This window comes from Nyctereutes procyonoides, unplaced genomic scaffold (genome assembly GCF_905146905.1).
Source record: "Nyctereutes procyonoides isolate TBG_1078 unplaced genomic scaffold, NYPRO_anot_genome, whole genome shotgun sequence".
Taxonomy (NCBI): domain Eukaryota; kingdom Metazoa; phylum Chordata; class Mammalia; order Carnivora; family Canidae; genus Nyctereutes; species Nyctereutes procyonoides.
The window spans coordinates 6,916,782-6,932,087 of NW_026575021.1; the positions used below are offsets into that span (position 1 = coordinate 6,916,782).

At 40.6% G+C, this 15,306-nt stretch overlaps 1 protein-coding gene across 3 annotated transcripts in view; it reads right to left on the bottom strand.

Moving 5' to 3' along the window:
• The window catches only part of CEP135 (centrosomal protein 135), a 77,694-nt gene extending 63,293 nt beyond the window's left edge, over nucleotides 1–14,401 (bottom strand). For 2 of the 3 annotated variants that reach the window (XM_055341845.1, XM_055341825.1), the window contains exons 1-6: nucleotides 14,301–14,401; nucleotides 10,441–10,598; nucleotides 8,772–8,962; nucleotides 7,268–7,435; nucleotides 4,065–4,206; nucleotides 1,881–1,965 (exon numbers count right to left, since the gene is read on the bottom strand). In XM_055341845.1, the coding sequence (XP_055197820.1) occupies nucleotides 1,881–1,965; nucleotides 4,065–4,206; nucleotides 7,268–7,435; nucleotides 8,772–8,962; nucleotides 10,441–10,553 (699 nt within the window). In that variant the 5' untranslated portion in view covers nucleotides 10,554–10,598; nucleotides 14,301–14,401. Of the gene's footprint in view, nucleotides 1–1,880; nucleotides 1,966–4,064; nucleotides 4,207–7,267; nucleotides 7,436–8,771; nucleotides 8,963–10,440; nucleotides 10,599–13,914; nucleotides 14,027–14,300 lie in introns of those variants that run through there. The other variant, XM_055341836.1, reaches the window with a different exon arrangement.
• Nucleotides 14,402–15,306: the final 905 nt, after the last annotated feature.

Here is a 15,306-nt window from a genome sequence, read left to right on the forward strand (position 1 = left end):
GGAGCTCTGCAGAAATTTGAGCCAGAAACACTGGGAAGTCATCAACATACAGGGAATATTTTAAACCAAGAAAGAGATGAGACCTTCTGAGAAAATATACTGTGAAAGGAGAAGGGTCAAAGACAGGATCCTGAAAAACAGTAATATTTCGGGAAACAGGCACAGGAAAAAAAAAAAGCAAAAAAGAAATGATAAGACTTTTTTTAAAAAAGGGAAAACAGAAAATGAAGTCATGAAAGTATTTCAAAGAGAAATTATCAGAGATGTTGAATACTACAGAGGGATTGAGAAAATAAAGACTAAAAGTATCCTTTTGGATCTAGCAATTAATGTCACTGGTGTCATTAACTAGACCAATTTATGTAATGGGAGGCAGAAGCCAGAATGCAATAGGACAGCAGGAGATAAAGACGTGAGACAGAAGAGTAAGAATAAGATACTCTTGAGAAGTCTGCCTGAGAGAGGAGAAGACATCGGCAAGAGAGAAAGGTGGTTAAAGGAGATCTTTCTAGGGGATATTAGTAATGACCATAATAGCACGTCCTTCTAGGATTGTTAGGGAGATTAAAAGCATTACTAGTTGTAAAGTGGCCATATTGTTAAAGAAAGAATAATCGATTAAAGCCAAAAAAAAGAGGAAATGGAGCCAAGAGCAGAGATAGAGCAAGCCTTAAACAGGAAGAATGCCACACTACCCATTAAGTCTAGAGAGTTCAGTGTGAACACTGCTAATTTTAAGGTAGAAATAAAGCTGAGACAAGGTGGTATCTTGAGAAGGAGGTTGTTTATTATAGGCTTGGGAAAGAGCTGGAGGAGAACAGCAGTGTTTGGAATAAAGACTGAGAAAAACAGAACAAACTTGAGCAAAAAAAAAAAAATAGGTATCAGAGTACATTCAACTAAGACTGATAACCTGATAACCACAATAAATTGATAGTTTCAATCACAACGGTCAGGCTATTTTCTCCAAATACCTCATCTACCTCACAGAGATAGTAAAGATTGGTCAGCTTATGTTTATAAAGTACTTGGAAAAAAATATGGTGAAAGTGTGATTATAAATTGAAAAATATAAACAATATTCAACTTCTGCATGTTTGATATTTTCCATCTCTCTCCATATAGTTAAGTTTTTTGGTTGACATGATCACAATTCCTTTTTACTCCAAATTTAACGGAATAATCTTCAAAGTACTTTACAAACTTAACAGTTATACTAACACATAAGTTACATCTATATTTGTATGTGCAAATCACTTCACTCCAAAAAAATACAGTCATGTGCAGAAAATGAAAAACATGTTACCCAATTTAAGCTTCAGTAAGCATATTAAGAAAGAAAGCCTGTAATTATATAAATACAATTTAGCCAAAACAACAATAGAGGGTATGATTATGATCTAACCTACATACATTAATTCCCCTGCTTCTTCAGAAAACCATTTTACTAGGTCTTGTATAGAAAACACACAACAAATATGGTACCACAGAAGTGTGACTATCAAAAAAGACGTTCCAAATGACAAAATCTATCGTAAGAGTAAAAAAATTATTTAAGATACCCCTACAAAGCATACTTCAGTAAAATATCTCCCAAGATGGAAACAAGTAATATGGTTACAATACTAGAGGAGATAGCTGATTCACCTAAAGAAACCCCCAAAAACTATTATAACCAAGGGACTGCACTGTTTACTCTGAAGCTATCTAAATCACTCCAGCTATTATCTCTATTAACAAATTGGTGGAAAAGATAAAAGCTGAATAAAAATTCAGTATCAGTTATCCCAAATATAACCCAACTTTATTTACAACCACAGCATATCCATCTCAACAATGTAACCATGCATCCTTACTATGGAAGTAAATAAAAATCCTACCTGCTCGTTATAATCCCTCAGTCCACTTTCCATCATTGTTAACTTTTCTTGTAACTGGTGGACTTCCTGTTGAAGTTCTTGAATTCTGAAATACATTTATAATTAATGCCAATATACTTTTATTAAGAAATACAAAAAAAAAAAAAAAAAAGCAAAACCCCAAGAAATGAAACTAGGTATATTCTCCCATAAATTTTCTACTTTCTATTTCTCAATAAGTTATGAAATATTGTGCCAAAGGGTTCCAAACCACAACATAAATAGAGTACACCATCTTGGAGATTTAATTTTACAAGAATAGATTAAAAAAACTGAGTGGGAAATAATTTTTTTTTAAGATTTATTTATTTATCTATGATAGACATAGAGAGAGAAAGAGAGACAGAGGCACAGGAGGAGGGAGAAGCAGGCTCCATGCCGGGAGCCCGATGCGGGACTCGATCCCAGGACTCCAGGACCGCACCCTGGGCCAAAAGCAGGCGCTAAACCGCTGAGCCAACCAGGGATCCCCTAGTGGGAAATAATTTGAAACTCAGATAACATTAGGCCTACTATTACATTTTGATCCTTAAAACTCTTTGAGGTACTGCTGCCAAATCTCAGGTTCAGGTAACTAGAGCATCTAGCCCAAAATGCACATCATTAAGTGAAATAAGGGACTAAAGTATATTTTCTGACCCTAAATGACCCTGTACTTTCTAACGAACTACTCTGCAATTGTGGAGAGAAGAAAACTATTGAGAAATACTACAATTTACCAATTAACTACAGCAAAAACCTACTCCTTTCTGGAACTCATTAATTCTAACAAAATCAAGATTTGTTCAAATTATCTGAATTCTACAACTGCCCACGTGTATCTGTACTACATCACACTTTGCCAAACATTAACATACATAGGATATAACCACTTTCATAGTGGAAAAATAAAGCCAGAAGCGAGGTCTGCTTTTAAGAGAGATTTTCCATGAAGTAGAGTAAGTGAGGCTGGACACACCTTGTCCTTGCTATTAATGGCACCAATATTTTTACTACCCTAGGTTTAGGAGAAAAGTTGTATGCAACTGCACTCATATGTATGCACACAGATTACCCAGAATGCAAACAAAATGTATGTGTGAAAGAAAGCAAACAAGATCATCAAGTGACCAATGCCACCTACGATGGTTTGATAGAAATGAAAGATGTTAAGGAGAAAGATAAACACAGAAAATGACATATATGGAGACCAAAAGCCTCCTTATATAATATACTAACACACTGCTGAGAAGTCCTAGATTACAACAATAACAGAAAAAAAAAACCCACAAAATATTTCACAATTAAGGTCAGGTAACTGTATAAACATAGTTATGTAATACTGTGTGACAATAACTAAGAGATCCTAATCAGTACCTCAACTAATGTTCCTTTAGATTGTTATGAAATTAATAAAGCAGCAAAACTCTTCATGTTCTCTGCATGATCTACAAAATGAAAGATTTTCTGCACTAACCAATTTTACTACCATAGTACATATTTTACCATGTTTCTCCAGCTATGACCACAGAAGTTGTCATGAGTGTTCTCTTGCTTCTTTGAACCTCTTATAATTTTCTTAATGGCATTCTGTGTATTTCTTATCTTTACTATTTGAATAAAAGCTTCTCAAGAGCAGCAATACCATCTTACTCATCTTTCTATCCCCAGAACACTTACATAGTGCCTTTCCCAGAGACCTTAACGAAGTTTTAATTAAAACAGAATTTATATCTGATTCCAGTTTAAGGAAAAACAAACACACAGGGCTAGAGAATCATGAAGCAAGAACTTCAAAGCCAGTTACAAATCTATTCATGTTCACTGGCATTAGACATAATATGAAGTAAGAGAGCCTGCAAAAGACAAATTAGGTGATAAAATTATATATTAAAGCAACTCTACTAAACAGGTCCTAGATGGCCCTAAATTATTTTAAAGCAAATATGGACAGAAACATCAGATTTATGATCTACCTGAGATCAAAATTTCAAGACAAGTAAAAACATTCTATATTCAGGATATATTCAGAAAGGATTTCCTGAGTGTTCATGCAAAGTTCTGTGCTAGGCCCTGGAGATAAAACAGCTAAGAAGATGGAAGCCCTAGTATCAAGAAACAGTAATCAGTAATTAACCGAAACCAACAATAAATGATTTAATCCACCTGTTATCAGCCACTTGCAGGAGGTCTGCAATGTAAGGGTCATCTGGCTGAGGAACTGGATATGAACTGACTTCAGAGGGAGGGACTGGTTCGTCAATCTGCATACGCTGGCGCCTGAAAGCAATACTTCTTTTCTTGCCACCTAAAACACAAATGTGTTTTATTTTATTTTATTTTTTTTAAAGATTTTATTTATTTATTCATAGGCACAGAGAGAGAGGGGCAGAGACACAGACAAAGGGAGAAGCAGGCTCTATGCAGGGAGCCCGATGTAGGACTCGATCCCGAGTCTCCAGGATCACACCCCAGGCTGCAGGCGGCGCCAAACCGCTGCGCCTTTTAAAAGAAACAAAACACTGTCTTAGAATTAAACAGTCCAGTATGTTAGACTTTTTGTTATAAAGGGTGTCTCTAGCTCATGTTAGTTAGTTACCTAGATATAAAATATCTCCTCCCTTATATATACTCACTCCCTGATCTTTAAACAATGCATTCCTGAAAATCTCAATAAGACATGGTTATAAAAAAAGTTTTATTTTCTGCATGCGTGGTACTTAATCTGTTCCTCCACTATATGGGAACAAGACTTTGGTGAGATTAAAAGTTGAGCGTATCTTGTGGTATTTGCTGTCATAAATCCAAGAGACCATCATCAGCAGAAAACTGGCAAATGAGAACCTTAAAGCAGTGATAGCTAAAATAAACAGGTTTATTAAGCAATCCCCAAAGAAGAGATAATAGAAACTTCATGCAGCAAAATTAGTAAATAATGAATGAATGTCATCTGTAATATAAAAGATGCTATAACCTGAATTAGTGGGCTATGTCTACTTAATTATCCTTAAAACTAGTGGGAGTAATTTCTTTTTATGGAAAGATATATCCAAATTACACGGATAATTTACCTTCCCCAGTACCTGGCCAAGATTAGACACACACTTGAAAAATGAATTTATCTGCATAAAGAACAAACATAATCCACAGCCATGTCTTCGTTAGAAGCCTGACACATTTTGTGTATACATATCTTTTGTTTTGAGGATGAAGAAACTGGATCAGAAGTATTTAAATGATTTGCCTATAGTCACACACCTAAACAAGGTAAACCATTTTCTCCTCCTCTTATTTCCTAGTTTTCCTCCTTGGTTGTTCTTTCTCAGTTTCTTTTAGACCTTCTCCTTCCACCAGTCCTTTAAATACCAACCTCCTCTCAGGGTCTGCTCTTTCTTCCCAGTCTACACAATCTCACTAGGTAATTCCTATGGTATCTGTAACTTCAATTCCCACAATACTCCAATGACTCCCAAATTTGAATCTCCCTAAAAACAGATCCACATATCCCACCGTGTACTAGAAATCTCAAATCAGATGTTCCTTGGGTATAAGACACATGCCAAAATGAACTCCTGCTCTGCTTTCTACCTTCTCTACCTTAAAAATAGTACCATCATCCACCAGCTCATTCACTTGAAACAGAAATCTGGGAATTCCTCTTCTTCCCAAGTCTTCCAGAGTCACTGAATTCTATAGATTAGACCTGCTGAATCTCTCTGGAATCTGCCCCATTCCTTTCTCAGGAAACTTGATTATCTTCATTCTTCTATTTAATCTTCTAGTTACTTGAGACCTTCTCCCAAGTTTCTCACTCTTTTCTGCCTTTAGCCCACAGTCCCCCTCTCCATTTCATTTCCTGCCATTTCGATTCTCCTCTGATTCCACTCAGCTACAGGCACACTCTAATCACTCTAAGATGATTATGTCTGGTCTTCACCACCACTTAGAACTGTGCCAGCATCTAGATCTCCAACTCCTTCTGATCCCAGTCGTCATTCTGACCAAATCATTTCTGGTCCTCGCCATGCTCTTAATCTCTCAGTCTCCACCTCATCTCATAATCCAGCACCTTCCTACACCCCACTCACTCCCATAATCTTCATCCCTTGATTCAGACATCTCAATGATCTTGTCACTGGTACTTGAGATGCTTCCACCAAATTTATGCCTGGACCGCCCTCAACTCTGGATATGCCCCTTCACTTCTTTTCTTTTGCTATAGAACTACTAAGCATAAAGCTAAAAATAAACTAAGAAATACAGAAAGCATGTCATTTCCAAATTCTTTGATGAGTATGGGTTACCTTTATAACTAAAATAATGATAATATTGAGATGGCATCCCTCAAAAGAATTCCTTTTTTTAGCTTGTGGATCTTCACATTGATAATTCTGCCATTTTCATTTCATTTCCTGAAAGTCAGGACTGGCTTATGAGAAGTTGTTAAACAACATGTTAAGCATGAACCATCAACCCTCACCCTAAACCTTCCCTGTTCAGAATATCACATGAAGACTTCATTGGGCTTTACAGTGGCTTTCTGATTTTGGTAGTCCATTGAAGAATGGATTTTTGAAAGCTGTTGTATACTGCTAACGACTGTCTGCCATGTCCTCCCTGAAATACCACGATTGTTTATGACAAGTATCTTTAATAAAGCTGAATACAGTTTGGTTTGGAAAAAAAATACTAAAACAAGATAATAACAATTTTATTTTTATTTTATTTTTTTAAAAAGATTTTTGTTTACTTATTTGAGATGCAGAGACGAGAGAGAGAGAGAGAGAGAGAGAGAGACAGGCAGAGGGAGAAGCATGCTCCATACAGGGAGCCTGATGTGGGACTCAATCCTGGGACTCCGGGATTATGCCCTGGGCTGAAGGCGGCACTAAACCGCTAAGCCACCGGGGATGCCCCAACAATTTTAAAAAGAAGTTAAAATAATGATTAAGGAAATAAAACTCTGAGCATTGAAGTCAGACTACTTGTATCTAAAAAACTACTATTATATAACATTCCTAAGCACACGTATAAAATATAACCTGGATCTTTAGAGATAAATTTAAAAGTTTATGTGACAATCCAAAATCATCTAGTCTTATTTTAGTCAACAGTTTTAATATCTTTTTTTTTTTTTTAAAGATTTTATTTATTTATTCATAGGCACAGAGAGAGGGGCAGAGACACAGGCAGAGGGAGAAGCAGGCTCTATGCAGGGAGCCCGATGTGGGACTCAATCCCGGGTCTCCAGGGTCACACCCCAGGCTGCAGGCAGTGCCAAACTGTTACGCCACCGGGGCTGCCCAACAGTTTTAAAATCTTTAAAAGATTAGGTGTGTATAATTTGTTTTGAGAAGGAGCAGACTCACCCGGAGTTTGTACTACAGCATGCAAATTCTTTTCCTGAAGTTGTTGAATTCTTTCATTCTTAGCTTTGCTCTCTTTCTCCAAAAGTTTGAGTTTATGAACATATTGGTTATTTAGAAATTTCAGATCAGCTGTTTCACGTGCACACTTCTTCACCGTAGTTTTCAACTCTTAAAATGAAAAAGATTCAGACTATTTTACAGATCAAGAAATCTATGAAGTCCTTCCATTTCACAAAGATTCAAAAAGTCACATTAATTTGAAAGGCTCCATCTGATTCTTATCCAAGATATGTTTGAAAGGCTATTACCTTTTCTAGCACTGTTAACAAAACTACAAGTAAGTCACTAAACAAAAAAGGGAATTAGTTTTCCTCTGCTATACGGCTTAATATAAATTATGGTTTTTGATCTAATGTAGTAAACTGGGTATGAAACTGAAGGATTATGAATTCATGCCGGGTATTAGGCAGGGCTTTCTACTGAATTTAAGAAGAAGTTATAGTAAGATAGCCATTCAATTATCCTCTGTAGTCATCACCTTTGAAGGTGTAATCAGGACCTTTGAAATCATTCTATTCACTCTTCTAGTTCGAAGACGAAGTATTAAAGAATCGGAATGATACGAGGCTTTCACCTCATTTTAGTCTTCTTAGGGAGAAACGAAAGTCGTTTCAAGGACATTTCTTTAATTTCAGCATTTAATATTTCCTACAGCAATATTTTTTATTGATTAAAATAATTTACTGAGTATAGTTGACACGTTACATTAGTTCTGGGTGTACAACATTGTGATTCAACTTCTCTGTAAGTTATGCTATGCACACCACAAGTGTAACTACTCGCTATCATTGTGCAGTGCTATTACAATATCGTTGACTATGCTGTGCTTCTTTCTATAGCAATTTTAATTCTAAAAATTTTATTTATTTATTTTTAAATATTTTTATTTATTCATGAAAAACACAGAGAGAGAGAGGCAGAGACACAGGCAGAGGGAGAAGCAGGCTCCCTGCAGAGAGCCCGATGCAGGACTTGATCCCAAGACTCCAGGATCACGTCCTGAGCCGAAGGCAGGTGCCAAACCGCTGAGCCACCTAGGGATCCCTAATTCTAAAAATTTAATTCATGTATAGTGAGGATGATTATAGCTATGAAACGCGAATTTATTTTACTTGTTGGGAACTCTTCAGTGCACTCTACATTACTTCCAGTCTGTTATCAGGAAGCCTCTCACATTTCTACATGAGTCTTCCCTACATAAAAAACAAAAAGGGCAAAACCACAGCATTTTAAAAATCACAAAACTATACTTTTTTATTTTTAAAGATTTTATTTACTCATGAGAGACACAGAAAGAGAGAGGTAGAGACATAGGCAGAGGGAGAAGCGGGCTCCTCGCAGGGAGCCTGATGAGGGACTGGATCCCAGAACCCTGGGGATCATGCCCTGAGCTGAAGGCAGAGGCTCAACTGTTGGGTCACCCAGGCGTCCCACAAATCTGTACCTTTAATGTGTTGGCTTGACTGTTCTCTCAGTTTCATTAATTCCAGGTATAATTCATTATTTTCCTTGATCAATCTTGCATTTTCAAGTTTATAAGGTTCCAAAACAAAATCAAAATTGGCACTTTCTTTTTCAGCTTTCACAGTAGATAATTTTGATTTCCGAAGACTTTCTGTTGTATGAACTAGGTCACTGAAATTAAAGAATAGAAAACATAAATACAAGGAAACAGTCCATTAACTTTTAATAGCTAAGAATATATTTCAAAAGAAGACTTAAATGTTAACATTAAGTGAGATCAAATCTAAAAACAAAAATACAAGAAATCTTTCAAGGTACCAGATGCTCAAAAATTTCTCAAAATAAGATTAAAAGTTATAAAACATACATGTTAACTATGTGTATGTTTCAATCTCTCCTCTCATTCATCCCCCATGTCCAATTAGTCACCTGATCCTGTGGAATCTGTGAAACTTATCTGCACATTCAGCAAAGATTTATTGAGTACCTGTTATCTGCTAAGTACTAGTCTATAAGAACTGGTTCCTTTCCTCTCAGAACACATACCAGTAGAATATTCATTCCACCAGTATTTACTGAGCAGGTAATACTGCTTTTTGCTTTTGACCATTTGTCAAAAGTTATATTATGTGATAAACTCAATAACTATTTCAGTGCCAAATATGTTTTCAGCCTGTACTAGGTATAGCAAAGATGAAGTCAACCTCTAGTCTTATGGAGTTTGCATTCTAAAGGAAAAACGAAAACAAGTTTCCAACAATGATAAGTGGTGAAGGTAACATGTGGCAGATGTGACAATCCTGCAGGCCATACAGATAAACAAGCATAGGGCAGGAGGGAGAGGACAGAGGGACTTACCAGGCAGACAGAATAGCACATGGAGAGCCCAGTAGGGAGAGCCCGGTAGGGAGTGTTTATGTTTAGGGAGCTCCAAGTGGTTAAATTCATGGCAGATGAAGCTGTAGGAGTATAAGTTCACTGCGGGAAAAGTCTGCCAGTTTCTTAGAAGGTTAGGCATACTTCACCCACCCTACAACCCTGAATTGTAGAGCTAGAACTAGATCATGAAGGGTTCTGGAGGCCATAATAAAGACCACCAAATATCTTTCTTCCATTCTCTTCTTACCATCATCATAGCTTGTAGTCCTAATGCAAAACTTTGTCAGCATTTCCCTTTTCCAGTCTCAAGGAAAGAACAGAAAATGGAAAAGAACAAAATCACATAGAATCTTCTAGTTAAAGTAACATGTAACTGCTAAAGTATGACTAACCACATATTAGAGAACCTTTATCGAATCACAGTAATTTAAAACTAATGAGGCAGACACAGAACTCCCAATGATATCAGAAAATCACATTAAAAAATTGTAATTCTATTCAGAGAGAACTCTCAGAAACATCTGCTTTGAATAGTATAGTGTGAAAGGTGACCCCTAGAGGTCTGCAATGCAGAGGCCCTGAACTGATGTTTTTTATGGGAGTAGGATCTAAGAATAGATGAGCTTCAGATGACTGAAGGACTTAAAAAAAAAAACAAAACAAAACAAAAAAAAACCTACCCATTTCTTTACTGTTACATGAAGTTTAATAGAAACTAGATAAATGGGATAAAGGCCCACACAGGTTTAGAACTGTATTTTCATCTTTACCTGAAAAGTTTTTCTACCAATGGTAAACACTCCACTGTCAGAGTCTGGCGGTATCCCAACTGATCCAATCTTTTTCTAATATTAATATACTTTCTTTCTGCAGCTGTAGTCATCTTGTCTTCCAAAACTAGTTTTATTCACTACCTAAAATTAAAGTCCTAAAAAGAAGAGAGTAAAACATCATTCTATTATTATGGCTATCATTACTATTTCATGATAAGAAAAGAGTCTTTCAATATGAAGCAACTATTTTTGGTTTTTCTTCGGGTAGGCAGCCCTCTAGAATATTTAGACTGATTTAAATGCAGTGCTTATGATAGTCATGTTGCTGTAGTAAAAGAAGTATCTCCTGATAAACCTATATTGAAAAGTTAAAAAAAAAAAAAAAAGGAGAAAACAAAGAATATTTTCCTAAGCCTGAGATAGGCAGAGAATCTTTAGAGAAGTCTCTTTTGGAAGCACTTAAATATAAAAGAAAAACCTGATAGATTTTTGGACTTCATCAAATTAAAAACGTCTGTTCATCAACATATTCCACTAAGAAACAAAAAGACATTGAAGGGGTAGGAGAAAATATTCATAATATCTGACAAAGGATTTGTATATGGAATACATAAAGAACACTTATAGTTCAATAATAATAATAATAATCACAATCTGGTAAGAAAATGGGCTAAAGTCTTGAACAGGCACCCTGCAAAGATAACTGAATGGAAATAATCATATAAAAAGGTGCTTATCACCATTAGTTATATGGAAATATGAATTAAAACCACAAGGAGATATAATTTCATCCATACCAAAATGACTAAAATTAAAAAGTGCACGACCAAATGTTATCAAGGATTTAGAGCAACTAGAATCTTCACATTGCTGACAAGAGCGTAAAATCATGGTGGAAAAGGTCTGGCAGTTTCTTATAAAGTTAAACTTCTACCCCAGAACTCTATAATTCTATTTCTTCAAAGAAATGAAAATAAACATCCACAAAGAGACTCTATAAGAATGTTCATAACAGCTTTATTCATAATAGCCCCAGATTGGAAACATACTGTCCATCAACAGTAGACAGATAAATAAACTACGAGATACTTATACAATATAATACTATTCAGGAATAAAAGAGAAGGAAATACTGATATATGTCAACCACATGAATTAACTTGGAAAACACTACTTGAGCAATAGAGGCCAGACATACATACTGTATGATTCTATTCACATCAAATTCAGGAATGGTTGGGACTCCTGGGTGGCTCAGCGGTTGAGCGTCTGCCTTTGACTCAGGGCGTGATCCCAGAGTCCCGGGATTGAGTCTCACATCGGGCCCCTGCATGGAGCCTGCTTCTCCTTCTGCCTGTGTCTCTGCATCTCTCTCTGTGTCTTTCATGAATAAATAAATAAAAATCTTAAAAAAAAAAATTCAGGAACTGGCAAAATGAAACTATGTAGACAGAAACCAGAATAGCTGTGGCCTGGGTCAATGGGAGTGGACACTGACTGGAAGGGTTATGAGGGAACTTTCTGGGGTGATGAAAATATTATGTTAATTGGGGTACTGGTTACACAAATGTATTTACCAAAGGTCTTCATATAGTACACTTGAAATCTGTGCATTTTGTCATGTAAATTTTAATGAAAAAAAAAAAAGACACAAACACATATGAATCTCTACACACAGTTCATCCTTCTTTTTCAATATTTTCAATATCTATGAGTGTGTTCTCTATTAATGTACCCTAAGATAGAGTTATTAAAAAATTGCTTGTTTAGGGATCCCTGTGTGGCTCAGCAGTTTAGCGTCTGCCTTCAGCCCAGGTCCTGGGATCGAGTCCCTCATTGGGCTCCCTGCATGGGGCCTGCTTCTCCCTCTGCCTGTGTGTGTCTCTGCCTCTCTCATGAATAAATAAATAAAAATCTTCAAAAAAAAATTGCTTGTTTAGAACCTTTACCAGGTAAGTATAGTTCTAGTATTCATATTTCTAAGACAAACAGAATATTGCTTTAACATCTCTATTGTTTTTCACAACTTATAAAACACGAATGCATGTGAATACATGCAAAACTGATCCTCACAAGGGAGACATGGTGTACTAGACATCCTTTCACATCAAATGTGAGGAAAGGCTGTCTCTGGAGAGCAACTTTGCCCAACCACTGGGCCACAAAGAAGGTAAGCATTGGGGTCTCCTGAGTCCTGATCCAGCACCTTGGTTTCTGTACCAAGCTGCAATGGCCTCTTGGCCTTTTGGCTAAGATCAAGCATAGTTATCTGTACCAAGCTGCAGCAACGTGCCACATCACTTCTAATCTACTCCTTTCAACAGATCTTTCTCTCTCCACGCTCTTGGCTAACCTTTCCTTTTAGGGGCGTCCCCATGGACTTTCTAGGTTCCTTTCACAAGAGTGACCGGACTGATGATGCAAGGCGATAGTTTTTATTCATTCATTCATTCATTCATTTATTTATGATAGAGAGAGAGAGAGAGGCAGAGACACAGGCGGAGGGAGAAGCAGGCTCCATGCACCGGGAGCCCGACGTGGGATTCTATCCCGGGTCTCCAGGATCGCGCCCTGGGCCAAAGGCAGGCGCTAAACCGCTGCGCCACCCAGGGATCCCGTGCAAGGCGTTTTAAATACACTCCTGGAGACATGGCCCGTACACCTGTCAAGAACTAGCAGGGCCTCCCCACTCAGACATTTCTCCCCTTTGTCTGGTACCAGCTTTTGTTTACCGAGAATTAGGACTTCCTCCTTTGGCTGAGACGGTCAATGAAGACGAATAAAAAAAAAAAAAAACACCCAAACACAGGACGGATGGAAAAGATTAAAATCCATTCCTCTCCCCCGGAAGAACGAAAAGCATCCTCATCAGTGAGCGGTACCTACGTCACCCAAACACTGTGGCTACACTGAAAAGTTTCCAGCACAGCATAAAAGGGTAGGTTTGGGGCAGCCCGGGGCGGGGCTCAGAGGTTGAGCGCCTGCCTGCAGCCCAGGGCGTGACCCTGGAGACCCTGGATCGAGTCCCGCGTCCGGCTCCCTGCATGGAGCCTGCTTCTACCTCTGCCTGTGTCTCTGCCTCTCTTTCTCTCTCTGTGTCTCTCATGAATAAGTAAATAAAATAGTAATTTTTTAAAAAGGGTAAGTTTGGAGGTCCCCCCCGCGTACGTGTTTAGAACTCCTCACTCGCTTAATACTGAAGGAAAGGGTGACTGAAAGCCAGTACATCTTTTTTAAACATTTTATATATTCGTGAGACACACACACACACAGAGGCAGAGACACAGGCAGAGGGAGAAGCAGGCTCCACGCAGGGAGCCCGACGCGGGACTCATCCCCGTCCCCAGGTCACGCCCTGGGCCGAAGGCGGCGCTAGGCCGCGGGGCCACCCGGGCGGCCCGAAGCCCCTACGTCTCATTCTTACAAGTGTATCCTGTAAGCACAGGGGTCGGAAGAAAACAAAACACCAACCTTACTTAGGCTGCCTCGTGTTTTTCCACGCTGAACTTAAAAGAGTCGAGCCTGGGAGGGCGGGGGGCTCACGGAGGCGCAGGACAAAGGTCCCCAAGCGGCTCCCGCCCTGCGCTTTGCGGCGCCGCGGTTTCACTCACAGGCCTGGACCCGCGGCGGCAGGCACCTGAACTCTTCCGTCAGCCCGTCAGCCGCGGCCGGCGGCAGGCACACGCCGCACCGACGCCCGCGGGGGGCGGCGCGGGAGGGAGCGGGCGGCTCGGGGGCGTCGCCGCCAAGGCCGGGCCCCACTTCCTCCCGCGGCCGCGCGGCAGCCCTCCCGGCAGCACCCGGGCCCGGCCCGCGGGGACCTGCCGGAGCCCTCCCGCCGCCACAGCCGCACTCACCCGCAGCTCCCGCCGCCGCTCCTTCCGCCCGCGGCCGCATCGCCCCTCGGGGCTCGCCCCCGCCCCGCGGCTGGTTCCTTCCGCCCCGCACTTCAGCGGCGGCGCTGGGACAGTTTGAAAATGGCGCGGAGTCGGCGCCGCGGTTGCCCCGGTAACGGGAGCGGCGGGCGCTGCGCGGCGGCGATGGCGGCGCTGGGCCCGAGTGCCCGGAAACGCAACGGCCGGCGGGCGCGCGGCCACGGCGCCCCCTGGCGGCCGGCGCGCCCCGCCCCACCGAGGAGCCCGAGGACGTCCGCAACGCTCCTCCCGTGGGCCGGAGTCGTGGGCCGGCGGCGCAGCGCAGGCTTGAGACGCTGCCCAGGCCTTGGTCCCCGCGACGGATGAGCGTCCCCCGCCAGGTGCACGCCGCCTGACCACGCCGGGTGGGCTGACCACGCCGGGTGCACGCCGCCTGACCACGCCGGGTGGGCTGACCACGCCAGGTGGGCTGACCACGCCGGGTGCACGCCGCCTGACCACGCCAGGTGGGCTGACCACGCCAGGTGGGCTGACCACGCCGGGTGCACGCCGCCTGACCACGCCAGGTGGGCTGACCACGCCAGGTGCACGCCGCCTGACCACGAAAAGTCCAACCCGAAAGTCACGTTTCTTTGCAACTTTCCCCGACAACCGCCCAATAAAACTATTGCTGCCACACCCATCTCCCTGTAAAGCTGTGTAGACACTTAGACTTATTTATTTTAAAGACTTTATGTATTTATTCATGAGAGACACAGAGGGAGAAGCAGGCTCCATGCAAGGAGCCCAACGTGGGACTCAATCCTGGGTCTCCAGGGTCATACCCTGGGCCAAAGGCGGGCGCTAAACCGCTGAGCCACCCACCCGGGCTGCCCGACACTTAGATTTGTTATACTCATTCCATCTTGAGCATCATATTAAATTTTGATTGCATGAGTTATAGTTTTATTCCATCAAAACATAATTGGAGCTCCTGGCTGGGTGGTTC